Raw genomic sequence first — 26,538 nt, 5'->3', positions numbered from 1 at the left:
CTGCGCACGAGGCTGATGTTCAGCGTTCCTCACACTACAGTGATCTTTCAGCCTTACCCCCCAGATTTGTCTGGAAAGTCAAATCTGAGCAGCTCTGACAACATTTAGCCTCCAACTATTTTTACTTTCTCTCTGATTCCCGCTGCCAGTGAGATGCTGTAAAAGGAACTAAAAACACCTCCAGCTTCCTTCTGCTCCTCCCAGCTCAAAAATACACAGCCTCCCCGGGGGCTCACCAGAAGCCCATTTGTATGTACTAATACAAAAGGACACACACGCGCACATGCATCATCTACATTTCCTTTTACTAAATGCCTTTTTCTTATCGTTTTTAAACCTGCTCTGTGTCTGCCCATCAGAAACTAATTTTACATCTTCCTTTTACTCTAGGTGAGAAGCCATTAGGCTTTTTGGAAGGGGGATGAGAAACAGCATGGCACAAACGCAACTTTGTAGACCATCCTGGAGAAGAAGTGGCATTTGTGGAAGACACACAGCTGGTGGGGAGTTCTTCTAGCCCACCATCCAGTCCCACTACCTTTCAAATCTCCTTTTCTTGGAGGAGTTTTCCATAAGGAATTCTTTCGAGCGGCCCAGCTTTCCTTCTAAGATGATCCAGATGTTTTCCTTTGTTTCTGCATCGTCTCTGTCGCTTGTTACTGTGACAATCTCATAGGCTTTAAAGCATAATTAACATACACGTTAAACAGAAAAGGAAGAGCAGATGGCCAGAAAGATCTCTTCATTTGGCTGTCACTTTGCTTAAAAACTCTCTTCCTAATATTTATCACAGCATACAAAAAAGCATTTGCAAAATAAGGATGGAAGCACACTGAAATCTGTGGGACTTTTGACTTCTACGTGCTTTGGATTTCATGCAGGGATAGAGTACGTGAAAAATATCAGTACTGCTTGATCAGCTAGCAAGAGTAGATGAAGCTGCTTTTGAACAAGCTGTGTCCAGCTCCCTGCTGTACTAAGCACTCCCTTTTTAACACAGCCCAAATCCTACAGGTTTTGTGCCAATGTTCCTAACGGGGACAGTGAGGGTATCCACGTACCCAACAGGATGTGCTCAGATGCCATGGTGGCACATAAGTACCCAAAATGGGAATCACAAGGCTGTTTTTTTGTAGGGGCAGAGTGAAATCACACTGAAGTAATGTGATTATTGAGTCTCCAGGACTCTCCTGAAGAAGAGCACTGCGGTGCAGGAGTTCTCGAGATGCACTTTGCATATCATCACTGTGGTTAAATAACTCTTGCTTGCTTACCACATTAGACACCAGTATAATTATCTTGGACTCAGTGGAATTACCTAGAGCAGACCCAGGGCTATGGGATGTTAAGCTCAACCGTCATGTTCAGCCAAGATACTTGAGCTAGTAGCCCAGAACATGTTAAGGAGAAAGCTGGAGCAATGTTACTTACAAAGCTTTAAGGACTGAACTTATTTTCCACCTCAAAGACTCAAGCCCATTATTTCTAATGAGACCATAACCATGTGTCCTTATGGCTTACTGCTGGATTGAATCACTGCAGATGGGCCCCTCTTACGTTTCAACCCAGAATGAGATCTTTTTCTTCCTCATAAATCCTGATTTGTGTCTTTTTATCACAGCATTGCACTTTTGAACTAAGGAGTACCCTAACTAATCCAACCCTTAAAGCCTGCAAATACAAACGCTTATTGCATGGGAACCCTTAGTGGAGCAGCTTGCAGGAGTTGTGGTCCTGTGGCCTCTGAGGTCCTGCAGCAAATGCCACAAGTCAACTCTAAACTTACTGGTCCGTTCCTTCAGTTCCAGGATGTCATTATTGGCACAAGCCAGTTCCCTTATGAGCTGCCCATCGTCTTCACCTTTAGCCAGCCAGCGATCACACTGGAAGCGAAACGTCTTGTCCATGGCAGAGTCCTTCACGTCAATATATTCCAAGTGCCAACCTGGTGCGATTCCTAGTAAAACAACAAAATAAAAAAGATTTCGGTATTTTCACAGAGATTGGGTAAGGAGGTGAGATACCTCTCCTCAGGAGCACACTGCTGGTGCTAGAAATGACCTATATTTGCTTTGGATAATGTCACCAATGAACTTGATGTTGTTCTGATACCAAAAGTAATGATGACCTGCTCAAGTCCATAATCTGATCCCCCTTCTAGAGTCAGGCCATGCTTTTGAGGGGCTCGCTGGCTTGTGATCAAATATAAGGATGTTGGAACATGGTCCCAGATAAGCTAGATCTCAAGCTCTCTGGGCAAGGGGCCATCTCTTGTCCGTGCCCAGCACTTTGCATGAGATGGGGCTTCTGCAACACCAGTAGCAGCAGCAGTGAGCAGGGAGAGCCAGGGCCGGAGTACCCCGTCAACACACCAACACAGGGACCATCCCAGGAAGAAGCACTACTGTGGCTTAGGGACAACAAACCCTTACAAAGCCCCGCAGAAATCAGGGCCCTACAGACCTGTTTGGCAGAGCCAGAAGCATGAAATCTCCTGGATGGTTTGGGGGCAAAAGTTAATGCAGCAGCTTCCGTCACAGAAACCACTGGTGATTCTTCCTTCAATGTGAAGGGAAATATGAAGCCTTAAAGCCAAAAGAAAGATTTGAATTCACGTTCCAGCTAACCCCATCCTCCACCACACATGTCCCTAGTTATTAAAAAAGATATAGCAGTGTGTGCATGGTTTGTGGGGGTCCCTTCACATCGTGGGAGTGCTGGGTGGCCACAAGCTGTAGGGTTTAGTGTCTTTCTCTATGGTCCCCCCAAACCCTTCATATTTGGATTTGAAGGTCAGAAGGTAGATTACAACTTGCTCCTTTGACCCTGCCAGCTAGCATATGCAAGGAAATTACCCATGCTATCCTGATCTTGCCAAGCAGCCAGGGTAAATTCGCTAATGCTGTGACTGTAGGAAAGACTCAAGTGATGGATGCTCCAGCACGGACCACCAAATCGCCTAACTTTTGCCTTGGGGACTTCTGAGGAGTCATAGCTCCCGTTTAGTTTTCTTCTTTCTTGAAAACGAAGAAAAGGGCATTCGGGAACATTTTCCTGATTTCTCTGTTGAAATAGAAGAAGCCCTTGTTGAGCTTGGGGGGACAGGAGGTTCTGACAGTTCTACTTACAAGTCCTGTTATTAGTCAGACAAAGAAAGGTTATGCTCATGATGAGAGATCTCTGCTGACTTATTATTTGCATCGCAGAGACATTAAACAGCTCTTGCTCTTCCAAGAACTCACTGCCATGTGCCTACTTCCTTAGTTTGCAAATATTAATCATCTTTAGCCCTGAAAAGAAAATGATGGCACCTTTTTGAGTTATGTCAGCTGCTCCTGTGGACTGTGATCCCTCCATACCATGTGTTGGCAGCTTGCTACCAGCCTCACAGCCATTCCTGTTTTGTACTTTGGCTTCCTGAACCTTCTTCAAGCTAGGAAATCACCTGCTACAAAACACAATCCTCAACCAAAGACACCATTTGCCCCTTAAATTTAGGGGGCACAGAACTGCAGAATCATTGTGGCTGGAAGGGACCTCTGGAGAAAGTTTAGTTCAACACACTGCTTAGAGCAAGGTCAGCTAAAGCAGGTTGCTCAGGGCTGTCTCTGGTCAGGTTTTGTCTATCTTCAAGGATGGAGACTCCACAATCTCTCTGGGCAACCTGTGCCAGTGTTTGATTACCTGTGCAGAGAAAAAAAGCTTTTTTTTCTTAAGTTTAAATTGGAATTTCCTGCATTTCAATTTGTGCCCATTGACTCTTGTCCTGTCACTGGGCGCTGGTGAGAAGAGTCTGGCTTCCATCTTCTTTACTCTCCCCCATCAGATATTTGTACACATGGATAAAAATCCCCCTGAGCCTCACCTTCTCCAGGCCGAACAGTCCCAGCTCTCTCAGCCTCTCCTCATACAACAGATGCTCCGATTCCTTATTCATCTTTGTGGCCCTTCGCTGGACTCTCTCCAGTATGTCCACATCTCTCCCGTACTGGGAGGACAGTGCCACGTGCCGATGACAAGACCTGTGCAAATGCCGTGGGTGCAGCACCCAGGCAGGGGAGCTGGATGCACCACCCAAACACGCATGACCTCCTCCAGGCTCCAGCAGCAGAACAAGGGTATGAAGGGGTTTTGGGGGTGAGCTGGCAATACCCTCACAGATCCTCACCAGTTTACTGCCTCCTGGGCAGATCTTATCAAGTTCCCCAGGACTCGCACTGTGCTCTTAACTGAAGCGACTTGCTCTTTGGGGCTGTTTGGAAATTTATTCTAATCATGTTGGCAGTGTCAGCTGTTAATCTTTTCGGCAGGCTCGTTTCCATTTAAGTTCAATGAACGTCCCTGCAGCATATTCAGGAGGCTGCTCCGCTTCCATCAAAACTTTAGTTAAAACAGTACAGGATGAAAGAAAGAAAACATCCCATCCTTCTCCAGCAAGGTAGATCAATGACTGCAGGCCAGGATAGAATAAATTGGTGATCTTAGTCCTATTGCCGGCAGTGAACAGCGTGAGTGGGACAGGATCAGTGCTAAGCAGTGGTATCAGGAGAGACTGAATGAGATGCACAAACCCTCCTCCCTCTTCTCCAGCCTGATCCCAGCAGCCACTCACCAGGAGAGCTGCAACAAAAAACCTGCTCTTTTATCACAGGGAGAGCTGGGCCAGAGCTGAATTCCAGCACATGTTAGAGTTGAGGGCAAAGGAAGCACAAAGTGCAGCTTTTCCTGGTGTTCCCTGCAAAAGATGCCTTTATCAGCTCTGGGCTATTTAAAGAGCAAGGTCTGGGCTCTGTCATGGGATCAACACTGAAAAACAAATACCAACAGGGTGTCCCTTACAGCACAAGGGTACCTCGAATCAAGGAGCTAGCTGGTCACTCTTAGAAAAATGATTCTACTGCCTCAAAGCATCCTCCTGTTTGCTTTAAGGAAAAAATATTTCTTTTCCCTCTCACTAGAATTTTTCTTTCTTTTTTCCTGTTTTCCCTCCTGATGGTTAGCAACTTAAATTAGATGAGGAGACCTGGAAGCTGTAAAAGTATCTTATAGTACTTTTAATTGATCAAGAGAAATAATTCACCCGAGGTGAATGTTGTACTGACTATGTCCAGAGCAGCACATCTTCCCACCTTGTCCATGTCCCCTGGGGCCAGGAGTGTTGTCACATCAAGGGTTTCACTGCCACAGCATTAAACCCCATTTAAAAACCGATATGGAAATGGAAGGATTGATTCAGTGTTGAAGAAATAATTTTGCTTTACCAGAAAAAGAATTGTTTTTCTCTTGCTTCAGACTGGGAAAAGATACATTTAATTTCTTTTTGTATCCATATAGAAAAAAAACACAAAGTCCAGTTATGCACAGAATCTAAACATGAGACTTTCCCTCTGCTGAGCTGGCTCTGCATGCCAGGGGACACATCAGTGGAAGGAGAAGAAACCGTGTTTGCAGAACAACTTTTCAGGTCATGAAATTATGGTTTCAGGATATTACCCTGTTTCCACCTTCTGTTTCTGTGTGGCTTTTGCAGAGCAATGGGCTCAGAGACGTTACAGCACCTGAGGAACAACAGGAAAGGGAACTGCACCGCATATGCGTGTAACCCTGGAGGCATCAAATCCTCAGCACAAGCTGGTTTATGGAGTGGGCATCAGTGAGGGGGTGAGGAAGAAGAGCCAGAAAAGTGCTGTGGACATAGCAGGGTGCAAGGACTTTCCTAGGTCCTGGCAACTGCTCGCACAGCCTGGCCATGCAGGAGAAACTGGAGAATCTCTGCAGCGATGGCTCATCAAGCCTTTTCCCTGAGTGCCAGGATACTACTGGATGGTGGATCTTGGTCCACCATGAAAGCCACAGCTGCTCCGTCACTCAACGTTCAGTGTTTGCAGAAGAGCCACAGCAGATCCGTTCGTATCCCTTTTGCACCTCAACCAACAGTACCAGAAGAACAAGGGCTCAGGAACAAATCAACTCCATGAATGCCTTGGTGAGCATTGTGGGCTTTTCTGCATTGACCCCAGTACAAACCAGCACCACTGCATTTGTCTCTGTTACTGCTTTGGGGCAGAAGGGAAGAAATAGCACATATCTGAGCAGTTCCTGCTTGATTATGCAGGTCTCGGTCTTTAAAATAGTTTGGCCACCACTGTGCTTTTGTGGAAGATCCCCTATCACCGTAACAAGTGCTCAATGTTTGTAACAAAAGGTACTTCACTCCAGGCCTGTTTTGCTGCCATTGAAATCCCCAGCAGCAAACCCACCCTTATAAAACCCATGGCTGTGCCACGAAGGCTCCTTAATGGTCCGCAGCTGGAAGTGACATTTGCAATGACATGCAAAACATTTCAAATGTAATTAGAGGAGGAGAAGAGCTTTGGGGGAAACAGAATCACTTTGCTTGCTTGACTCTGGCAATTGTATAATTTAGTGTCATGTAGGGAAATGTATTCTCTTCCCCAAGAGTCCTTATCCAAAAGAGCAGTTATTTGTCCCATTTATCCTCCTTTCTAAAAGGGCCCAAGCTGACAACTGGATGATGCTGGGCAAGGACCCTCTGTGTATGTCTGCCAGGTCTCCACAGGACCATTTTGCCTTTTTCCCAGGCGATGCTAAAGTCTGTGCTTTCCTGACATTGGACAGACAGGTTGGATTATAAAATCACAGAATCATAGAATCGTTTAGGTTGGAAAATACCTTTAAGATCATCCAGTCCAACCATCAACCCAACATCACCATGCCTACTAAACCATGTCCCAGAGTGCCATGCTTACCCGTTTTTTGAACACCTCCAGGGATGGTGACTCCACCACCTCTCTGGGCAGCCTGTTCCAATGCTTGACCACTCTTTCCGTGAAGAATTTTTTCCTAATATCCAATCTAAACCTCCCCTGGCACAGCTTGAGCCCATTTCCTCTCGTCCTATTGCTAACTACTTGGGAGAAGAGACCAACATCCACCTCACTACACCCTCCTGTCAGGCAGTTGTAAAGAGCAATAAGGCCTCCCCTCAGCCTCCTCTTCTCCAGATTAAACAATCCCAGTTCCCTCAGCCGCTCCTCATCAGCCCTGTGCTCCAGACCCTCCACCAGCTTTGTTGCCCTTCTCTGGCCATGCTCCAGCACCTCCATGTCTTTCTTGTACTGAGGGGCCCAAAACTGGGATTGTAAGCTCCTTGTCATGCATTTCTGCAGTGATTAGCACAACAGAGCCTGACTTTAGAAGTACTAGATGTAGCACAGATAATGAAGTTACCTACCGCTTCATTTAACTAAAACCCCAACTTGCAGCATCAGAAGTTTCCTCAGCCCCTCTTGGGAACAGTCACCGCTTGTCCCAGCCTGCACTCACCCTTAAAATATTAAGCTGTTCTGACGCATGCAGAAACATGGGAGGATGGGAGAAAAAGAGTGAGAGTGAATCAAGTCTTCTGGGTTCACCACTCACCAGGTCCCTGGTCCCTGACATTGCTTTAGTGAATATTAACTATTCCTTGTGAAGCAAGAACTGGTGGGATCAAACCTGTGCTGGCAGAACCACATCCAGGCTTGGATGCACACATGTCCATGGGAGTTAAACTATCTCCACTCTTTGCAGCCATAGTAATTAATTTTCCTCTCTATCCTTTGTCTATCTGTAGCAGATCTTCTTGGGTTTGGTTTTGAAAGTGGTTCATGCCCAATCAAAGATAATAGTTGTCATTACTGGTGCTTATGTTCCCATAGGAGTAAAAGAAAAATCCTGCTAGGGACATTGACTGCTCAAGGGCCAGTGAAGAATTGCTTCTGCCCAGCCATTCACAACCATCAACCAGCGCTGCTCAGCTCCCTAATTGCATTTTTTTTTCTTTTCACATGTTCTGAAACATAAAGTAATGACCGTTGCAAAGACAGTTCATCAGCCTTGTGTCCTCTGACATTATTTATCCCCTGCCTGGTTAGATGACCATCCATCCCTAAACCCCACCACAAGAGACATCACCCAGAAAGTGGTGGGAGTTTTGATAGCAACGTCAGATCACTAGAAATGGAGCGTTAATTGTGAGGTGTTAAAATCATAGCATCTAGCTTTGCATCAGTACATCTCAAAACACTTTAAGAAGGTGAATAATTTTTATCCCTAATTTACATAATTGAAAATGAGGTACGGGGATGTGATTTACGCAAGGTCATTCAGCAAGCCAGTGGCGGAATAAAAATAGATCCATTTTGTATATCTCTCCTTTAGGATCGTGTTAGTTCACACCACAACATTTCTCATCAGAGCAGACAGGCAACGCAAAACCTCTCACAACCTTTGACAAAGCAAAAGCTTAACACTTGGGACAGTTCTAGAAAATAGGTCCCCTGCCCGCTCTCCTCTGTTGTCTATGCATCTTGTTCAGTCCAGGATCTGACTCAGGTCAAAACCACCTATTAATTACTCTCAGACAGACCCCCATCTTACAGATAAAATACTCCCGTGCAAACACACTTAACAGCTCAGAGTGAAGATATAACAGTTTCTCAGATGATATTCTTGCAACTGAAGCATATTTTGTGTTTTGTTGAGGCATACTTGATGCAAAAGCATTTAAGAATGGTGCAGGATAATTTGTCCCCAAGACGAGCAAAGGAGGCTTGGAGAAGAGAAGCTTTTACAGAATTGGTAATTCTACAGCTACATCTGGCCTTTTGGGCTCTTTCCACTCTGTAGCGGAGGGTTCTGCAGTTATAGGAGACTGGGAAGAAATGAATGACTGCGCAAGGCCAACACTGAAGTCTTTGCCTTCTCTCAAAGTCTGCTGTTTTATTTGCTTACATCTTTTTTTTTTTCTACTTTATGTCAACTCTAGACTGTGAGATCTTTGCAGTGTCTTTTGCTCGTGCTGTAATGCCTGTAGCACGTCTTTGTGATAGGACTGTTGAACATAAGGAGAAAAACCTACCATTGAAGAGAGAGGAAGGGGCATGGTATGTGAGGAGGGCTCTAGGGGTCGGTGCTGGGATCTCCTCAGGGGCTGAAGCCAGATTTGGGCAATCTGAAGGACTAAGCAGCCACGGCACAGTTGCTGGCATGCTATACAGGTCTGCAGGTTGCATGCCTATTTGTGTCTTGTCTAAGGCGTTGACTTCAATTCATCCAGAAAGATGCAGGAACTGACGTCTTCCTCTGTACTGAGGAAGGGCGGAATGATGGAATCTCTTCAATTTGGGCAGTCTTACACATCTATTTCTCTCCTCTCACTTTTTATTTCAAGCAGAAACTATTCAACAAATCTGCCCCATGGATCAACAGAGTATGAGGCAACAGTCAAGCACTGAGAAGAGGGCTTAGAAAAGCCCTTCTCAGGGCTGATAGCTGAGCAAATCCTTACAAAGGGCTAAAAAGGCAGTTACTTAGGTTTCTTTTAACAGTTTATGTCCTACAAGTGCCCAAAAGGCTTGGAATCATGTCTGTGAATTGTAGAAACATGTCTCTGGAAAAGCCATGTGCTGTGAGTTCAAGGCCCAGGCAATTTAAGATCTGATCCAAGATACTGCTCCTTAAAAAGGTAGTTCCTTAAAAGAAAGAAAAATAAGAACAAGGGCATACTAATGGTTTTGACTTGGGTCCAGATCAAGAAAGGGGAATAAGATACCTTATCTTTTGGAAGAGCCACCCAAAAGGAGTCATTGGGGCAGTTAGGCTACTTAAAACTCAATTAAGACAACGTCATAGAGGTTGGTGTAATTGAGAGAAGGGCCCTGTTGAGGCAAATATGAAATTGGGCTGCATAACCTGGTTATTTACTTCTGCCTTTGCTCCTATAATAATGCAGAGATGTCTGGTTTATTCATAATTTGACTGTTCCTGGCTCCCCTTGGCTGATGGCAACTGAGATAATCAAGAATCTGAAATTAATGACTTTAGAAAGACTGCTTATCATCTGGGTTCAAATCTGCTCAGGCAGAGGAGGGAGCTAAATCCAGGTTTCCCATATCTCCTTGCTGCAAGGAGAAAAAGGAAACCAAAAAAAAAAGGAAAAAAGCCCTTTTTCTAGGTAAATAATTCCATTACTGAGATACTGAGAAACTTTAAGCCATTCTTCCAGAATGGTGATTTATTCCTGAAATCAGAGGAAAAATGGAGGCCTATATTTAGAAAGCCAGTATTTCTACAGACCTACAGATACTGATCTTGCATAAATGTAGAAGTAAATGAACTGAGATACGAGAAAATACATAGTGCCTATCTGAAATCAGGAGATGGGGAGTCTGGAAACGATTAAATTTGCTCAGGGAGTCTAAATATATTAGGTGGAACATCAGTATCTGAAAGTAAACAGGGGCAAGATAAAAAGACATAGAGCAAAACTTAAAACTAAATTTCATTCACAGCAACTCATTGTTACCAGACTCTCGCTGGTGAGTTCTAAACATTTTAAAAATCAGGAACAAGTTCCTTGAAATTACCGTTGTGAAGCCTCTAAGCTGCCTGTTTTCAAATGAGCACCAACTTTCTCCCTAATCAATTTTACTGAAGTCAGAGGAATTAGATGGGGGCTTCATTCCTCCTTTGTATCTCATATAGAGATGCCACTCAGCATTTCTTTGGGGGGGAACAGCATTTAAAAGCATTAAAAAGGGACCATAAAACTGACATGCTTTTCCAGAAGAGACAAATGCACTGTTTGCAATTTAAAGACCTTCTGACAGTTTTTGCTTTTGCAATTACTGTCTCTTCAACTCTGAACACCCCACTGCAGTCAAATTTCAGTGAAAGGATGAACAAAAGTGAGATGTGAACTGGGAGCAAAGCCACTGCAGCAAAACTTTGCTGATGGGGACGGGTGCTGAGCTGGACTTCATGGCAAAGTAGCTACCTCAAGCAAGCCATTTAAATGTATTTTATCCTGAAGTGGGGGCAGGTTAGTTGGCTTCTTGGTGGGACCAGGTGATGTCTGACAGAAGAAGAAGCCTTGTGATGGTTCAGAGTTCCCTTAACTAGCCCACAGGTGCTAAAGGTCCCTAACGTGTGTCAAAATGGGCTGATGCTGTCACTGAGTCTAATTATTAAGAAAATTAGGAAAAGAACATCATCCATGTTCCAAGTATTCAGCATGTGAGGAGCGACGGGGTAGGCCAGTGCGAGGCTGAGTCTTCCACAGACCATTGGCAAAGAACCATTTAGTCCAACAAAGAAAAAAAAAAACTGAGAAAAGAATGATCAACATCTGATGCCTCAAAGTAATGGTAAATACAAGCACATTTTTGTTTAATATCCAAAGTCCCCCAAGCATCTGACAAAAAACATACGCAACCCTTGACTCCTGACCCCACTACTCCTTTCCAAAAAACAGAGCCAGGAATTTCTAACCAGTGGCACAGCCAATTTATATAAATTATATATAGACAGCAGGCATATATGCAAAGGATAGCTATAGCCTGAGATCCCAGCAGTAATAAATACTCTACCCACCCAACAAACTGTCATGCTGCATTGTGTGAAGTTTTAGATAGGATATGCCTTTCACATGACTAATGCAAGAACAATGAAGACAACATATGTTATGATTTAAACTACAGTTGTCCTTCTTTCCAAGTGGGGGGAAACAAGTACATTTGTGCTGAACAAAACTTGAGCATGTTGTTTGTCCAAGGCTTAACCCTGCAGTCAGCTAGGTCTGGTAAAAGCCCTATTAACTATTATTTATAAATAGAAACCAGTGATAAGAGGGAAATAAGGCAAGAGAATATGAGGTTGCAATGTGTATTTATATTCATAAATATGAAGTATTTTTTTCAGGTTCTGGACACATGGTTTACTATTTTAGCTGACTTGTGGTGGCTATCTGGGTACGTGCTCTTAGCCCACAGCAAATTTAAACTAATTGAGCCTATTTACTGCTTAGCCTAAGGCTAAACTCTGGTACTTCCCTTTGCCACTAAGCAAGAGCTTGCAGATAGCAATTACCATAGCTCAGCTGCTATGTGGTAACTCCCCAACTGTATCACCAACATCATCAGTGGCACGGAGAAGGTGAACCATGATTACTTGTGCAAGAAGGAAAAGGCAGAAAAACCGCCTAGATTAACAGGGTTTGCTTGTCATGCAGCAGAGAGCAGACCCATGGGACTCATTGCCACGGGATGCCATGGGTGCTAAAAGTCTCCTGGAGAGTCTGGACAAGCACTTGAATGAGCAAATTCACTGAAAGTTACTTAACGGATAAAAATGATATCCAGTTCAGGAGATGCCCTGAGCTACGCACAGTAAGATGCAGAGGATTAGGGAAGGATTACGCATGCTGCTCAGTTCCTCCTCTTCCACAGGCACCCAATGTTCCTCCTCTTCCACAGGCACCCAATGATGCTGCTGCTGGAAACAGCTGCTGGGCTCGATGGACCCTTGGTCTGACCCAGTTCTTACCTTCCTACATCCCAGCCTGGTCGTGTGCCTGAGCCCAAAGGATCAGCTCCGATCTGGTGGGCTTATTTCATTCTGTTAGCACAACCAATCACTGAGGAGCCACAATGCCTCTTGAGGAAAATGTTCTCTTTGTAAACATTTTAGCTGGCAATATATTTGAAAATGAATCTGCAAGTCCACGTTGATTTCTTGTTGCTCTCTGAAGGACATCCAAACCACCCTTGCAACTGCAGACACCTGTTTGCTGAGCTAAAACTCCAGTGGGTATTTTGATAGCCCTTTCCATTTCAGCATCTGAACCGCAGATTCAAGGAATAAGTGTTTTGGCAACTAAAATCAGGTAAAATGGTCTCCCTTACTGCATTCAGCACCAGCTATATAACATGATGTTACGGAGCCTAAACAACTAAATTGTCCTGTGTTGTGGGAGTGATAAATACGATCCTGAAGCTTGCAGTGGCTAGCAATAGAGTCATGAAGCCAGATTAGGTATATGGTCATATTTCCCCTATTTCATAACAGATTTCTCCTTTTTTTTTTTTTTTGAACAACAATACGGAGGCAAACTTACAGTGGGAGAGTCTGACCCAGAGGTAGCATCTTTTATTAATATTGCATGAGATGCAGCCTTCCCCAGCTGCCACAACTTGGAGAAGTCAAGAAGATGACAGCCAGCATGAGCCCATACTGACATATAACCCAGCCACAAGCCAGCTGCCTCAGTACAAGACAACGACTGGGTAGTCCTGCTGCCATTTCTCCCAGGACTTCAATAAATACTACTGCCCAAACGACCTTGTTAATACTGACCCAGGTGGGTCTATGGGAACCATCAAGCTTCACCTTTGGGCTGCGGGAAGGGCTTGCCGTTAGCGAGCACGTCATTGTTAATGCAAGATCATCTCTTTTAGATGAAGATGGGATGGGATGAGATGTCATCACAGCAGGGCGAGTGATGCATTTGTTACAAGATGCTGCTTGGGACCTGAATAACAACACAAATGACTACGACAGTGCTGCTCTGCTGTTTGTGAAACCAGTTGGGGTATCCAGCAGCAGGGAAATGTCAGAATGTCTCTCAGCAGGGCACTGCACACTCACCGTCTGATGCAGTGATTTTAATAAAGACAGACACAGATCTTTACTTCTGTCTTCTAAAGCTCACTGTGTTATGCCAGGCTGCATTACCCTGTGTATCAGTGTCAGGCTGATAGCGTTAAATTGCTAGGAAAGTGCCACACTAGCCTGTGAAAAAGGTATTGCATTAATAGAGCCGGTGTGTTGGGATAACAGGCTGGATGGCTTTGCTTTGGAGGAGCTGTCATTATCTGTGCTGCAGTGGTGGCTCTAAGCTCTGACCGAAGCTGGGGACGCATTAGAGCAGATACTACACCAGCTTGGGGGGAGACGGTCTCCTGCATGAAGGGGGCATGTCTAGACAGGCAAGCTGGGACACAGGATCCAGGTAAAATCCTTGAGATTACCCAGCCTGCAGCAGAGCTGGGAACAGTGCTCTCAGCCTGCCCCACGTCCACAGAGGAGGATGTGTCTCCTCGAGTGAAAACATTGTCCTGACCTCTCCCACCGCCCCCCCCAAGGTCACTGCCCTGACCTTTGTTGTCGTGCCAGATCCGCACTTTGCAGAGATCTCCCAGGCTCAGCATGTCCGAGAAGTTGAATTCGTCCATCTGGTTCCTCTCAAACTTGTTAGACTTGCTGGACTCCTTCAGAGCAAGGGTCCCGCTGTCCCCGTTCTCCCCAAACAGGATCAAGGACACATTGGCGTCCGTACCTGCTCCTGGAATGAGAGAGCAAGGCACACCATCACGAGCCAGCCTGCCACATAGGGCTGACACCCAGCCTCCAATTGCATGGAAATGGAGGCAGCAAAGACAGGATGGAAGAGGCTGCAGTGATGGTCAGGTTTCTCTGGGCACCACCAACAAATTTCAGTGAATTCGTGCAGGATCCTGTGAGGAGGACACTCCATGGGAGCTAACAAGCCAGCCCTTCCAGCCCACCCTCCAAATACAGCTGGAACGCTTTGCCTTTGCGTTCAAGGTGTGGTGACTGTGATGACAGCAGTACTAAGAGGAAGCAGGAATATCTGCTCTGGATGAAGCACTGTGCACCATGTCGCTTTGCAGAGGATGTCAGTGTCGTGACTCCCATTTTTCCAAGGTAGCTTGGGAAGCAAAGTGACTTACCCAGCAATCTATGGAAGAGCATTAAAGAACATATTTTAACTTTTCTAGCTACAGTCAAAGTATTAGTACACAATGTCCTGGGCTTCCCACTGGGCCGTAGTCCCTTTTCCACACTGTGGTCTCCTTCTGCAGTCCCACAACCTCCTCCAAGCTGTCCTGTGGCACCCAGGACACTTCAGCTGGAGTCTGTCTCGTGCTGCTCTCCCGGTGTTGTATGGCACAGGGATTTGAAAGAAAAATGCAGATCATCAAGCAAACCACGGTGGCATCTTGTGGCCCATTTTCCCCTCCCATAAAGTCTTCTTTCTATATTCCTGTTTCTCAAAATATTGTCCATGCTGCATTAATGGGAAAAGTCCCAGTTTTTTATACAACAGTTTGCCCCATCAACTCCCACTTCTTCTTACGCGTATGTTATGAAAAGAATAATTTCTATGATTATCTTTATTACCTGATATTGAATTTCATGTGCCCATGACTGCCCATATTTTGCTGCAGAAATTTGCCTGACTTTTGGAGGGTTCAAGGCCAAACTGTCACCTGCAGTGACCTTATGAACATTTTAGCTGAAGGTGTTACAACAATTTTACCTGGCACTATTCATAATTTGACCAAAATTATGGCTTTTTATTTTGGATGCTATAATAAAAAAGTGGATTCATAGAAAGAAATTTGATTCTGCGTGGGCAGACATTCATTGCTGTGTTAGAACTAAAGCCCTTAAATTTTGGAAAATGAAAATGAGATCATCAAACCCAAACCTGTCTTACAAAGAAACTCAGCATCTGCTGCCCTCAGTTAGATAGCCCAGCTTTGAAAACTCTAACCTCCTGCCAAGCCATTTCTTACACAAGAGGTTCGTAAATCCATTTTGGACCACACGGATGGTATTTCCCACAGCTCCATTCACAACACAATGCAGAGACAAAGTCAAGGGTACTGAAAACTTTTTGAGAAAGCTACCATTTCTTTGGGATAATTATTTGAATACAGAAATGAGGGAGAAATCACAACTCTTCTAATAGAAGGACTGAAAAAAAAATTAAAAGAAGGAAAAAAAAAGAGGAGAAAAGGAGTCATACAGAGAAAAGGCAAAGCAATATTTGGTGTCCACGTGAAAAATTGGCTATGTTAAATTGGGGCTAATTTTCAGCAGTTCCCTGGGAAGGACTTAAGAAGGAAGAGAAAGCATCAGGGATTCAGGCAGTTTATCTGGCAGTACCTTTTATGACCCTAAAGCTCGCTGAGGTGAGGAACAAAGCAAACTAAAGTCCATTTCCTTACAAGGAGCAGGTTCCCAACTAATGCAAGGTCTCAAAAAGTACAGAACCAACTGTTTCTTAGCAATACCTTCCCCACAGGAAGAAACCTCATGCCGTGACATTTCCCTCACAAGCAATTAGCAGGAGATGGGAAAGAAAAGAACAGAAATTGCCGAATCAATGCACATTTCACCTATTTGGGTCTCTCTCTGATTTTTTTGTTGTCATTGTTAATTCCAGGAAACTGTCAGGCACATTTAGGAACTGTGACAAATTTGATAAATGAAGAGATGAAGGTACTGTGGTTGCACAAGCCTTAACTGGCAATGAGTGTAATAGCTCATGGGTCGATACTGGGGTCTGCAGCACTGAACTCCGTCATCAACACCCTAAACAATGACAGAGTGCATCCTCAGCAGATTTCTGGATAACGTTACATTTGGGGGAGTGACTGACATGCTGAATGGCAGAATTCCAACCCAGATGGACCTAGAGAAACTCAAGGTCTGGGCAAGCAGAAATCCCATGAAGTTCAGCAAGGAGAAATGCAAAGTTCTGCGTCCGGGGTGGAATAAACCCTGCACATCTATGTGCTGGGGAGGTGAAGAAGAAGACCCAGAGGTTATAGCCGTAATATTCATATTCAGGTTGAATCTGAGCTAACAGCAAGTTCTCGGTGTTCATGGCAAACTGCTTTTTGGGCTACATCAGGAGGAGCATGGCCAGCAGCTGAAGGGAAGATCTTCTCTCCTTTGCTCAGCACTGAGAAGCCCACACTTAGACCATGCTGCCATTTCAAATCCCTGGGTCATGTCGAGACACCGAGGAGGGCTCAGCAGACGGTTGCTAAGATGGACAGGAGCTGGGGCACACAACTGTGAGGAAAGGCCAAGGGAGAGGAGCTGGGGCAGGTGAACAAGGGCCCCTGTGATCACAGGGAGGGAAAGCAATAACAGCAACAGGGTCATGTGCTGTGGAGATGTCAGACCATACCCCAAGGAGCCACAGCCACAAATTGCTGGAGAGGTTCAGGTTGGGTGTCAGGAAAAAAAAATATTTCTTAGGAAAATGGTACAGGTCTGGATCAGGTGCCTGAGGAGATGGTGGCATCACCATCCCTGGAAGTGTCAAACGCTCAACTGGGCAGAGCCTTGGTTGATCTGACCTAGGGCTGGCAATAGTCCTTTGAGCAGGAAGGTGGATGAAATAACCTCCAGAGGCTCTTTCCAACCAAAGTGTCTATGATTTTGTGATTCTTATGGGGCAGCTGCATCATTTTTAAACAAACAGTGGGCTTGTCACAGCCTTCTGAGGCCAAAGAATGCCCTTCTTTTGACTTAACAGAGTCTTGGATAAGGCACTAGGAACTGACACCAACCATCTTAAATTATGTAATTTGTAGGCTGTAGCTGAGCTGACAACATACTAATTAATCTTATAACAGCAGAGATAAAAACCTCCTGCTTCTTTAATGCTTGGAAAATGAGAAAGCAGTATTTATTCTTTCTCCATCTTTACTGCATTACCATGTATATGATGCCTGCATATAGAATACAGAAAATCTGTCTAAATCAAAATTAACAGGCAAGGACATTTTTGTGCTACAGAAAGAGCCATCAAGTGGTCTGGCTCTATTGCAGCTCTGTCCGTGGGTCATACCTTGAAGTAAATGAGATTGTGAGATACTTCTTTTATAAGATGAGAAGTAAAACAAGATTTTGTTTTTAACCAAAAATTCCCCATCTGACTTGGGATGTGTCTGCTATAACAACCTCTTCTCCCCTTAGCTGTGTGTGCTCAGAGCTGCCATCTGAGGTACTTCTGGTGGCCTATACATTTGACCTTTGAAAGAGAGGAGATTTGACCTTTGCAAGAGAGGAGTCTTTCCCTGATGCAATCTCTGTAGGTTACATGATCATCCACGTTGAATGACTTCTGGAAATCCAAACTGTAACTCAAAGGTTTCTTTGAGGAAGAAGTAAAACAGGACTGTTGTTAAATATGTGCGTATGGTGGGGAGGAAACGGCTGATGCTTTCTAGTTCACCGCAGGACATTTTTTGTGGGTTTCATTTTCCCTAACTTTAGCCATCTAGCCTAACTTCATTGTCCTGGCTCTGTCTGAATCTGATGAAGAGAGTGACAGAGAGCCTCCAGAGGATGATCCACACCACTGATTAAGATTCCTATCCCAGATGAATTGACCAGAGACAGTCTAGACTAGAAGGAACTAAGACCAGGAGTATAATTTTTTGGAGAGCGACAAATAGGTGAGATGAATCGTCTTTTTTTTTTTATTTTTTTTTTTTTTCTAGGTGCCTTTGATGCACTGGAAAGTTGAAAGCTATTGCAGACAAAAACTTTATTCCTAGAAATAAACATCTGATTCTATTCATTGTGGAGCATTGCTGTCCCTAGACAATGTCAGTGTGGCAGGAGATGATATAACGTGTTTAAACTAACTGTCAAGAATAAAATGTCTTTCTTCCTGAATTGGTCCAACCAGGAGTAATTGTGGAATACATAAAGATCAAAAAGGGGAGATGGTTCATGACTTGTACCCTCTATAGGTAAGCTGGATAAAGTTCAGCCTTATGTCAGTGCGCTGTGTGATCTAATCATAAACAGACTCTGAAACCTCTCTGTAATCTGCTCTTTCCTACTGGTTGTCGCTGTTCATAATGAAATAAAATGTTTCATCATTAATACCCGTCATCCTTCATTCAATGGGAAGGGCAGATCTGTCTGCTGTTGCTGTCATCTTCTATTCTCCTCTTGTTTCTATTTCCATCGCCTTTGTGAGTTAGGGCTGGATTTCACAAAAAGGTCATAGAAAGATCTACCATTATACTAGATGGATTGCCAGATACATAAAAAAAAATCTTCCTCTCTCTCTTTTGTTTTTTGTATTTCACTACATGTTTTTCAGACAAGCAGCAGGCAGAGCAGACAGATGAAAAATGGTGAGGTGGCATGAAGATACTCTGCCAGGGGAATTTTGATATTCTCAGATCAAACCTCACAAGCTGCATAAATTACCACTGGTAAATCCAGGGGGAAAAAAAAAAAAAAAACAAACCCAAAAAACAGAAAAAAGAAAAAAGAAAGAGAGGTAGAGATCAAGAGGTGATTACGTGCACTGGTGTAGCAAAATCCCCTTTGACGGTCAACCTCTCAAACAAGGTGTCTGCAAGATAATGTCTAACTTGCCCCATTTTGCAATGAGGCAGCTTGTATGTGGTTACAGCTTTCATTCAGCAGCCTGACAGAAGTTCTCATGAAAAGAGGCAGTGATCCCAGGAAATGACATAGAAATCCCATTTCTTGGCTCTCGAAGCTCTGCAGCTTGCTTTATACTCTGTTCTACCTCTTCTATCTGGTGTGCATTTAGGGATGGTTTTTCATGGCCTGAGATAAACGGTCTCAAAACGCTTTGAAACAGAGGGTGAATTATTGCTCCTCTCTTTGGCCAAAGTAGATAGTGCTGACTGAAAACCTGGAGCCCACCAGCTTTGGCCGTAGCCTTTTTTTCCATCCTACCTGACCAAAAAGAAAAAGGGGCCTCCTGACCATTGCAACATGGTCTGGCAATAGCTTCTGTTAAGGTGTCTTCAGAGGAAGAAGCAAGCAGTCAAATCTAGGCTTTGTGTCTAAATATTTTATGCCCATTGCTTGGCACAACAGTCATGATGAACAGCCAGCCAAAATGGAGGTGTTCCAGCATAGTAGGGCTAAATTACGCTTTTCTTAACATAATTTAAAATTAAGCAGGATATGTTTTCCATTGCTAAAAATGAAACTTCATACTAGAAAAGTCCTAAAATATCCACCAGGGACTTGCCTCCAATATCACTGGTTTTAACCTGAAGAGTGTATGTCGTGTCCTCCATCATCTGCTCATCATTTATCATAGCTGGCATCTCACACACAAGACTTCCCTTGGCATTTTTCAGCTTTGACAGCCATTCACCATAGGTAAATGTGGCCACTTCTTGATTAGTCAGGTTCTTCAGGATGATCTGTGAAGAGCCAAAATAAGGGAAAAAACCTTCAGCTAAACTTCAACTACCATTTGAACGAGGGCAAAGACCAAACCTGTAAAGTCCACAGTGTGGTAGGACATGGGTAGAGCTTAGTCATATCTTCAAAACCTGTACCAAGCTCTTCTGGGCTGAGCGGAGCTTTCTGCTATGGTCAATATTTGCTGTGGTGACTTGTCCTGAGAAATGGTCTTCATAATATTGGACAATTTCACACATGGGCTAAAGCATAGGAAGAAATTTGCTCCTCTGACATAAGTTACAGACAAAGCTCATCTCTAAGAGAGTCAGACCTTTCCTGGAAGCCAGTATGGAGTTAAGTCTAAAGAAGTAACTGAGAGTTATTGAGAACCTCACTACCTCTCCTTGAAGTACACAGTATCTTTCTTTTGCCTGCTTCCTCTGTGCAAACACACAGCAATCATCGTAGAGATATGCAAACCAACCCCAAACAAGTTAAAGCAATGCACAAGATAAAATTAGGCCAGCAGAACTTAATGCTTCACACTCTTCTCCCTCTGGGAAAAGGTGACAGAACAAACAGTATGCAACAGATATTAGTCACACCGTCTAATGTGTCACGGGAAGGAGCTCAGATGCTGTGGTGATAAGAACAGAATAGGAACCTATTTAGAACAAGCCAGTGAGTTACTCCCAACAAACACCTAATAAAATACCCACCTTTATGTGTCCTGTTGAATGTGGAGCACCAGTATAGTGGGAGAAAGGCATTATACTTGCCTACAGCAAAAACCTAGCAGTAAATTCTCGCCAAATTGGGGGAGTTAGAGGGAAGGGCTGCAAATTACCATTTTTGTTACCATCTAACAGAAACAGACACCATACCTGAGAGAAGCAGTGCATTAAGAAACAGTGTCTTGCAAGGCACATCTCTGCAAAGGCCATGGAAACATGAGCCTAGACGTGTCAGAGAAGTATGACAAAATATTAGGAAGAAACAAATCATTGAGTCATGGAAAATGTTAAGCTAAAAGGGACACCTGGAGGTGTCTAGTCCCACCTCCTGCTCCAGGCAGGGCCAACTGCAACACCATGTCCAACTGAGTTTTGAAAATCCTCAAGGGTGGAGATCCCCCCAGCACTGCGGGCCTCCGTCCCAGGGCTGCATCACTCTCATTGGGAAGATTTTTTTTTTCCCTATATCCGATCAAGATTTTCCTTGTTGCCGCTTGTGTCCATTGCCTCATGCCCTTTCACTATTCACCTCTGAGAAGAGACTGGATCGATGGTCTCTGTAACCTCTCTTTAAGCAGAAGAAAACTGCAGTTAGATTCCCCCTTAGTCTTTTCTTCTGAAGGCTTAAAAACTCCATTTCCCTTCAGCTTTCCTAGTCTGCCATATGCTTCAACCCCTTGACTATCTTAGTGACCTTCCGCTGCACTCTCATATATCAGCCTAAGAAACTTATAAAACTTATCTTGAGATAAAATGTGCTCAAATTCTGTCCTCAAACTACATGTGTCCCAGTCCATGCACTTCTGTTGACCCCAACCAAGCTTTGCTGGACCCTTTGGCAGTTCAAAAGAAGAACATTGTTCCAGATTATAAAAAATGATTTTAAAGAGGGCAGTAGCTACACCAAAGCCGAAGCAGTAGCCGTGCTATTTGTGCGCTGTACTGTTCCTTGCGTAGGGCACTCATCTGGGGTTTTCTCTCTGCCTGATGCTAAACAGGGATCTGTAACACAGCACCTTCATCCCAGAGGTACAGGACATTATGGGTTGTTGAAGCTGTCCCACTTTTCTATAAAGCTGCTTATTCATAGCCGGTGACACTATTACTTTGTGGTCAGAAAACTGCTCTGTGAGTCAAGATATGTTGAATCAAATCCTTGCTTTGAACCAAGCAGAGATCAGGTCTCTACCACCCCAGCTGGTGCCCTCTCTGCTGGGGCACAGACCAGAAGGAAGTCTCCTCTCTCAAGGATGCGTGAACGATGTCTACATCCTCTTAGGATTCCAACCTAGAAACTTTTCTTTGGCTAAAATTTGCAAATTTGAATCATGAATAATCTCAGGTTGACTGAAAATGCCCTTTTTTCCCCCTTGGTGCATAAACTCTTTGCTGGAAAAGGTTGAGCTAGCTCTACCTCTGCTCTGCTTGGGAACGACGACAACATTGCTAGCAGCAATACATCCTGAGCAAAGCTTGCAGGGAAATATCAGGAAAGCAGCGGTGGGTAGGAGCAGATTAGAGTTGCCAGCTGGAGTGCACTCACAGACAGAGAGATCAGACCTCTCGCAAATAACCAGCCCATGCCCAACGCTCCAGATGCTGTCTGGGAAAAACTGTCTGGCTACTAAAAGCGCCAGAGCAAAATGCCCTCTCTTTCCCTCCCCAGCCCCTCATGCAGGGTGAATGATTTCATCCGTATGCAGCTTCATGCAAGCTGTTAGCACAGACAGAGCGAGCAGCCTCTGCTATCTCATTCTGGGATGGTGCTCCAGAGAGGAGCAGACAGGAGCAGGAGATTCATTTTACGAGCTTCGTTTGCTCAGGGGAGATCACAGCAAGGGCCATGGAGGCAGCAGGAAGCCAGTGGCAGGCTGATTGCTCAGTCACAATGTGGGTACGTTGCAGACCTTACCTAGCACGAACCGCCTAGCACCGGGCACCCAGCCCGAGCACATCGTGTTGGCCCTCCCCGTCAGGGTCAGGGGCAGCGGTCAGGGCTGGGTATCACCAGGGAAGCAACGCATCCCACCCAAGCTGGGGGCAGGCGAACGGCCATTCAAGGCATCTCTCCCTCTCTCAGATCTCTCTGCTCACTACAGAGGAGGCCTAAATAGTTTGGTAGGAGAGGTGAAAGCTGACCGTAGTTTTTTTTCAATGACTAAAATAGCACAAAATTAATCCCATCCTACAAGGAGATGTTTGTGGGTGTTGCACACACGCAGGATGAGGCAGGATTTTGATTTGGATCACGAGGGTCGAGAAAGTCATCTCAGGGAGCTGAGCTGAGGCTATTTTTATTTTCTGTTTGTTCCTCTCAGAAAAATTAGCTACCGCTTGACAACGAGACTGTTGCTTTACATTGCAGCATTTACATATCCTATTTTTTAGGATACCTAGAACTTGCTGTGGACATCCTGCATGCTTTTAAGTTCAAATGTTATCACTAATTATGCATAGGTTTTAACTGGGCTGTAGAACACCTATTGAAATGAAAAGGAAGCAGGAGCGGTATGTATGAATAAAATGTTGATAATCTGCTTTGTAGCTGAGCAAATATCATAGCTGACAGGAACTTTAAACCAGCAACTTGAAATTAATTGTGCTTTGCATGCTGTAACAGAAAGGTTTGACACGTCCGAATATTTGATTTACCTCAAGCCAGCCTTCTCCCAGCTGCAGTGTAAAACACGCTCCGCAGGGGCTCACACCCCACTAACACCAAAATACACAGGTCCTGGATTTCATCTTTAAAGAGTCAACCACACGTTTTTACGGTTCTGGTGCATGTCATTAGTCTTGGCTTAAAAACAGGGTCCTCTGATTGTAAAACAAAAAGACTTTGCTCTGTTGCAAAGAACAACAGTCAGCTTCAGCTATAATGAATTGTCTCAAATTCTCTTAAATCTCCTTTATATAAAGGAAAAAGAACTGAATAAAGACCAAGTCCCACATTCAGGATTATTTGTGACGTTTGAATGCAATGCAATTAGTGCTTCATTAAGACAGCTTCTTATCTGCCTGGCTTTGACAGCACAAAGTAACATTAAAATTCTGAGGGAAGCAACTCTGCAGAATTCGACAGTCTTACCATTCCTGTTATTTCACTCAGAGAGCTCTCATCCCTTCTTATTTTCAGCTTTTCAACCTCATATCTAAGACACCGGGCAGCAGGTGAAATCATCATGTGGACTGAGGAAATGGCTATCCCAGGAGGAGGTTTCCAAAGCATGCATTTAGATAAGCTTCCTACTTAGAAGCCACAATTTTTGTATGATGAGGGTGGTAAACACTGGAGCAGGTTGCCCAGAGAGGTGGTAGGGTGGTAGATGCCCCATCCCTGGAAACATTCCAGGTCAGGTTGGACGGGGCTCTGAGCACCCTGATCCTGTTGAAGATGTCCCTGCACATGGCAGGGGGTTGGACTGGATGACCTTTAAAGGTCCCTTCCCACCCAAACCATTCCATGATCCTATGATACTGTTCTCTGATTTTTCAGAAACACAGAGCAGTGTCGTGGTAGCTTGATGTGGAAGAACAGGAGATTCAGCATTAGGTCAGAGGAAAATATCCAAACTCTGTGTCTCTCCCAGCGGTGGTGAGATCAGAAAGTGTTGCTCAGCTTTAGAGAGTTTTCAGTATGTCTTTCTGTGCATGGCAATAATCAATAATATTTATCCTGGCCCAAGACATCACTAATCAAATTTTGTTCCCTCTAGAGGATTAAGTATCTGTGTTTAAATCTTATTGCCACTTTTGGTGCAGTTTGAATCTTTGGCACCAAGTTCATTACTTTGCTGAGATTCTGAATGAAATTACAATGTATTTTATCTAGACAGAAAGCAAAAAAAAAAAAAAAAAAAAAAGGCTACTTCCCTGCTTGTAAATTGAATCTTTTGGCTGTGCACAACATCATTGATAATTCATGCATTTTAATTGGTATTTATGCACTTCTATTTCTGGTAAACCAAAAGCAGTATAAATTATGACCAGCTACATTTTACAAAAAGACCAAAGAGAATTAAAAAGATCATTTATTGTTGTTTTAATAGAACAAGAAAACTGAGAATATCCTGTAGATAAATGGAGCAACAAATGGTTATTTACGGGGTTGATGGCTTAATCTAGCTTCTCATTTCACTGTGCTAGTTAGCACTAACTGTGAACCATCTGTCTGAGAGTTTAGCACTACCCCCACAAGTATTTCATTATGCAGTTTTAATATGCACTTTTGACAGAAATGGAAATGGGCTCAGATCAGTTTTCATGTCACACCAGGCTACATAAGTTTTCAAGGCTGGAATACAAATCAGAGAACACAAATCCTTCCTCCCCTCTTCCAGAGCACTCCTGTCCTCACTCTCTGCCTGGGAATGCAAATGCTATGTTTACTTTTGCAGGAAAGGTGGGAAAGAAAACTAATAAAGTTCTCTGCGTATCACTGGAGCTAGAAGATCCTCCATGCTCTGTTCCTCTAAATTTTCAAAAGCTTCTAAATTCCTGGTCTCAAAGAGTTGCGTGCACGGTCTGCCTGTTGCTTCTGTAGAGCTATAAGAGGACTATAAACCCATCAGATGGGTCCACATGAAAGTCTTTTTTGTCTGCCTCTCCGGGAAATCCTTGCTCTGGCTGGGAGAGTCCAGCAGGCTGGATGACTGGACAGAGCTGGCAACAGGAACATGTGAAGGTGCTTCCTGCCACTAACGATGCTGCTGTCCCTTGCCTTTGAGCTATTGCTAATTCACAACTGCAAGATCTGGAATGTTTCTGGTTGAATAAGCTTTATTTGATTTCATTTTAAATGAATATGATTTATAAGACTCAGGAAGGTATCGGGGAACTGGCAAAGGGAGTTTGACCAAGATAACTGCATCAAATCAGAGAACAGATTGAGTTATTCCTTAGGCACAGAGAGAAAAATTGTGTGTCTGTGGCATATATTTGGAAGATATATGCTGGAGGTCTAACACTTCGGAAAGCTGCACAAGAGTTGCTGAGAAAAAACTTAGAAGTGACAATGCTCAAGTACAAAAAGGTACTGCACCACAGGAATGCTTTTTAGACCATGCTAATGGAGGTGAAGAGCAGTTCAGCACTTCACTGGAAACTGGTGGCCACCTAGGACCAGTGTTTAGAGACATATTATTTATGGGAAAATGAAGGACAGCTTCAGACTAGTCGAAAAGGATAAAGGAGCCAATATAAAAATCCTGCCCTCTTCTTTCTGACCATGGGTTAAGCTGTTGGGTCTTAACCTATTCTCATAAAAAAGTCAAGATACAGAAATCCAGTAGGATATCTACTCCAGAAAACGCATGCTAAATACACATGGCAGAGTAATGACACCTGATGGTGTGGAATCAGCACATCACTCCATCTCTATCTTAGAAATATAATTATAGGGACCCATAACAAGCAAACTACATTTTACTGCCCAAATATGTCATGTTTACACGGTGGTTTGGTAGAAATGATAAAGGCAAGCACAGTCCTTTTTTGTGAGATAGGACACCAGGGAAAAATACAATCAGCAGAAGCAGCGGAAGATGGTTTGCATGCTGTATTCAAAATGCAGGAAGAAAACACCACCTTACTTGTATGAAGAAGAAAAGAAAGAAATCTGCCTGTGTGCTAGAGGAAGAAGGGAAGGGGAGAGACGTGGTGCTTCACCTGAAAGGATGGATTATTTGGAAATATATGCTAGCTGTCGCTGCCTGGCAGAGGGGAATCCACTCTCCCATGGGGTCAGAACACGGTGGGGTCTGCAGGAGCTGAGGGCACATTCCAGGGACCAGAAAATATTGCAGGTACCATGGTGGCAAGCCAAGGCTCTTTTGCAGGGAGGGAGAGTGAGATTTAACAGCAGAGACTATGGTAAAGCTTTATAGCACAGCTTTTGCCCTTGCTCTCTTCTTTTCTGACTTAATTCCTGAAGGAAAAAAACCATGAG

General features: G+C 44.1%; 1 protein-coding gene across 1 annotated transcript in view; it reads right to left on the bottom strand.

The window, feature by feature from the left end:
• LOXHD1 (lipoxygenase homology PLAT domains 1) overlaps positions 1 to 26,538 on the bottom strand; it is a 155,214-nt gene that overhangs the window by 4,123 nt on the left and 124,553 nt on the right. The window contains exons 35-38 of the mRNA XM_075726325.1: positions 19,697 to 19,874; positions 14,000 to 14,185; positions 1,787 to 1,957; positions 539 to 677 (exon numbers count right to left, since the gene is read on the bottom strand). Of these exons, the coding sequence (XP_075582440.1) occupies positions 539 to 677; positions 1,787 to 1,957; positions 14,000 to 14,185; positions 19,697 to 19,874 (674 nt within the window). The remainder of the gene's footprint in view (positions 1 to 538; positions 678 to 1,786; positions 1,958 to 13,999; positions 14,186 to 19,696; positions 19,875 to 26,538) is intronic.

This window comes from Pelecanus crispus, chromosome Z (assembly GCF_030463565.1).
Source record: "Pelecanus crispus isolate bPelCri1 chromosome Z, bPelCri1.pri, whole genome shotgun sequence".
Classification (NCBI taxonomy): Eukaryota; Metazoa; Chordata; class Aves; order Pelecaniformes; family Pelecanidae; genus Pelecanus; species Pelecanus crispus.
The sequence above is the reverse complement of the archived record's forward strand: the minus strand, read 5'-3'. Positions and strand labels throughout refer to the sequence as shown.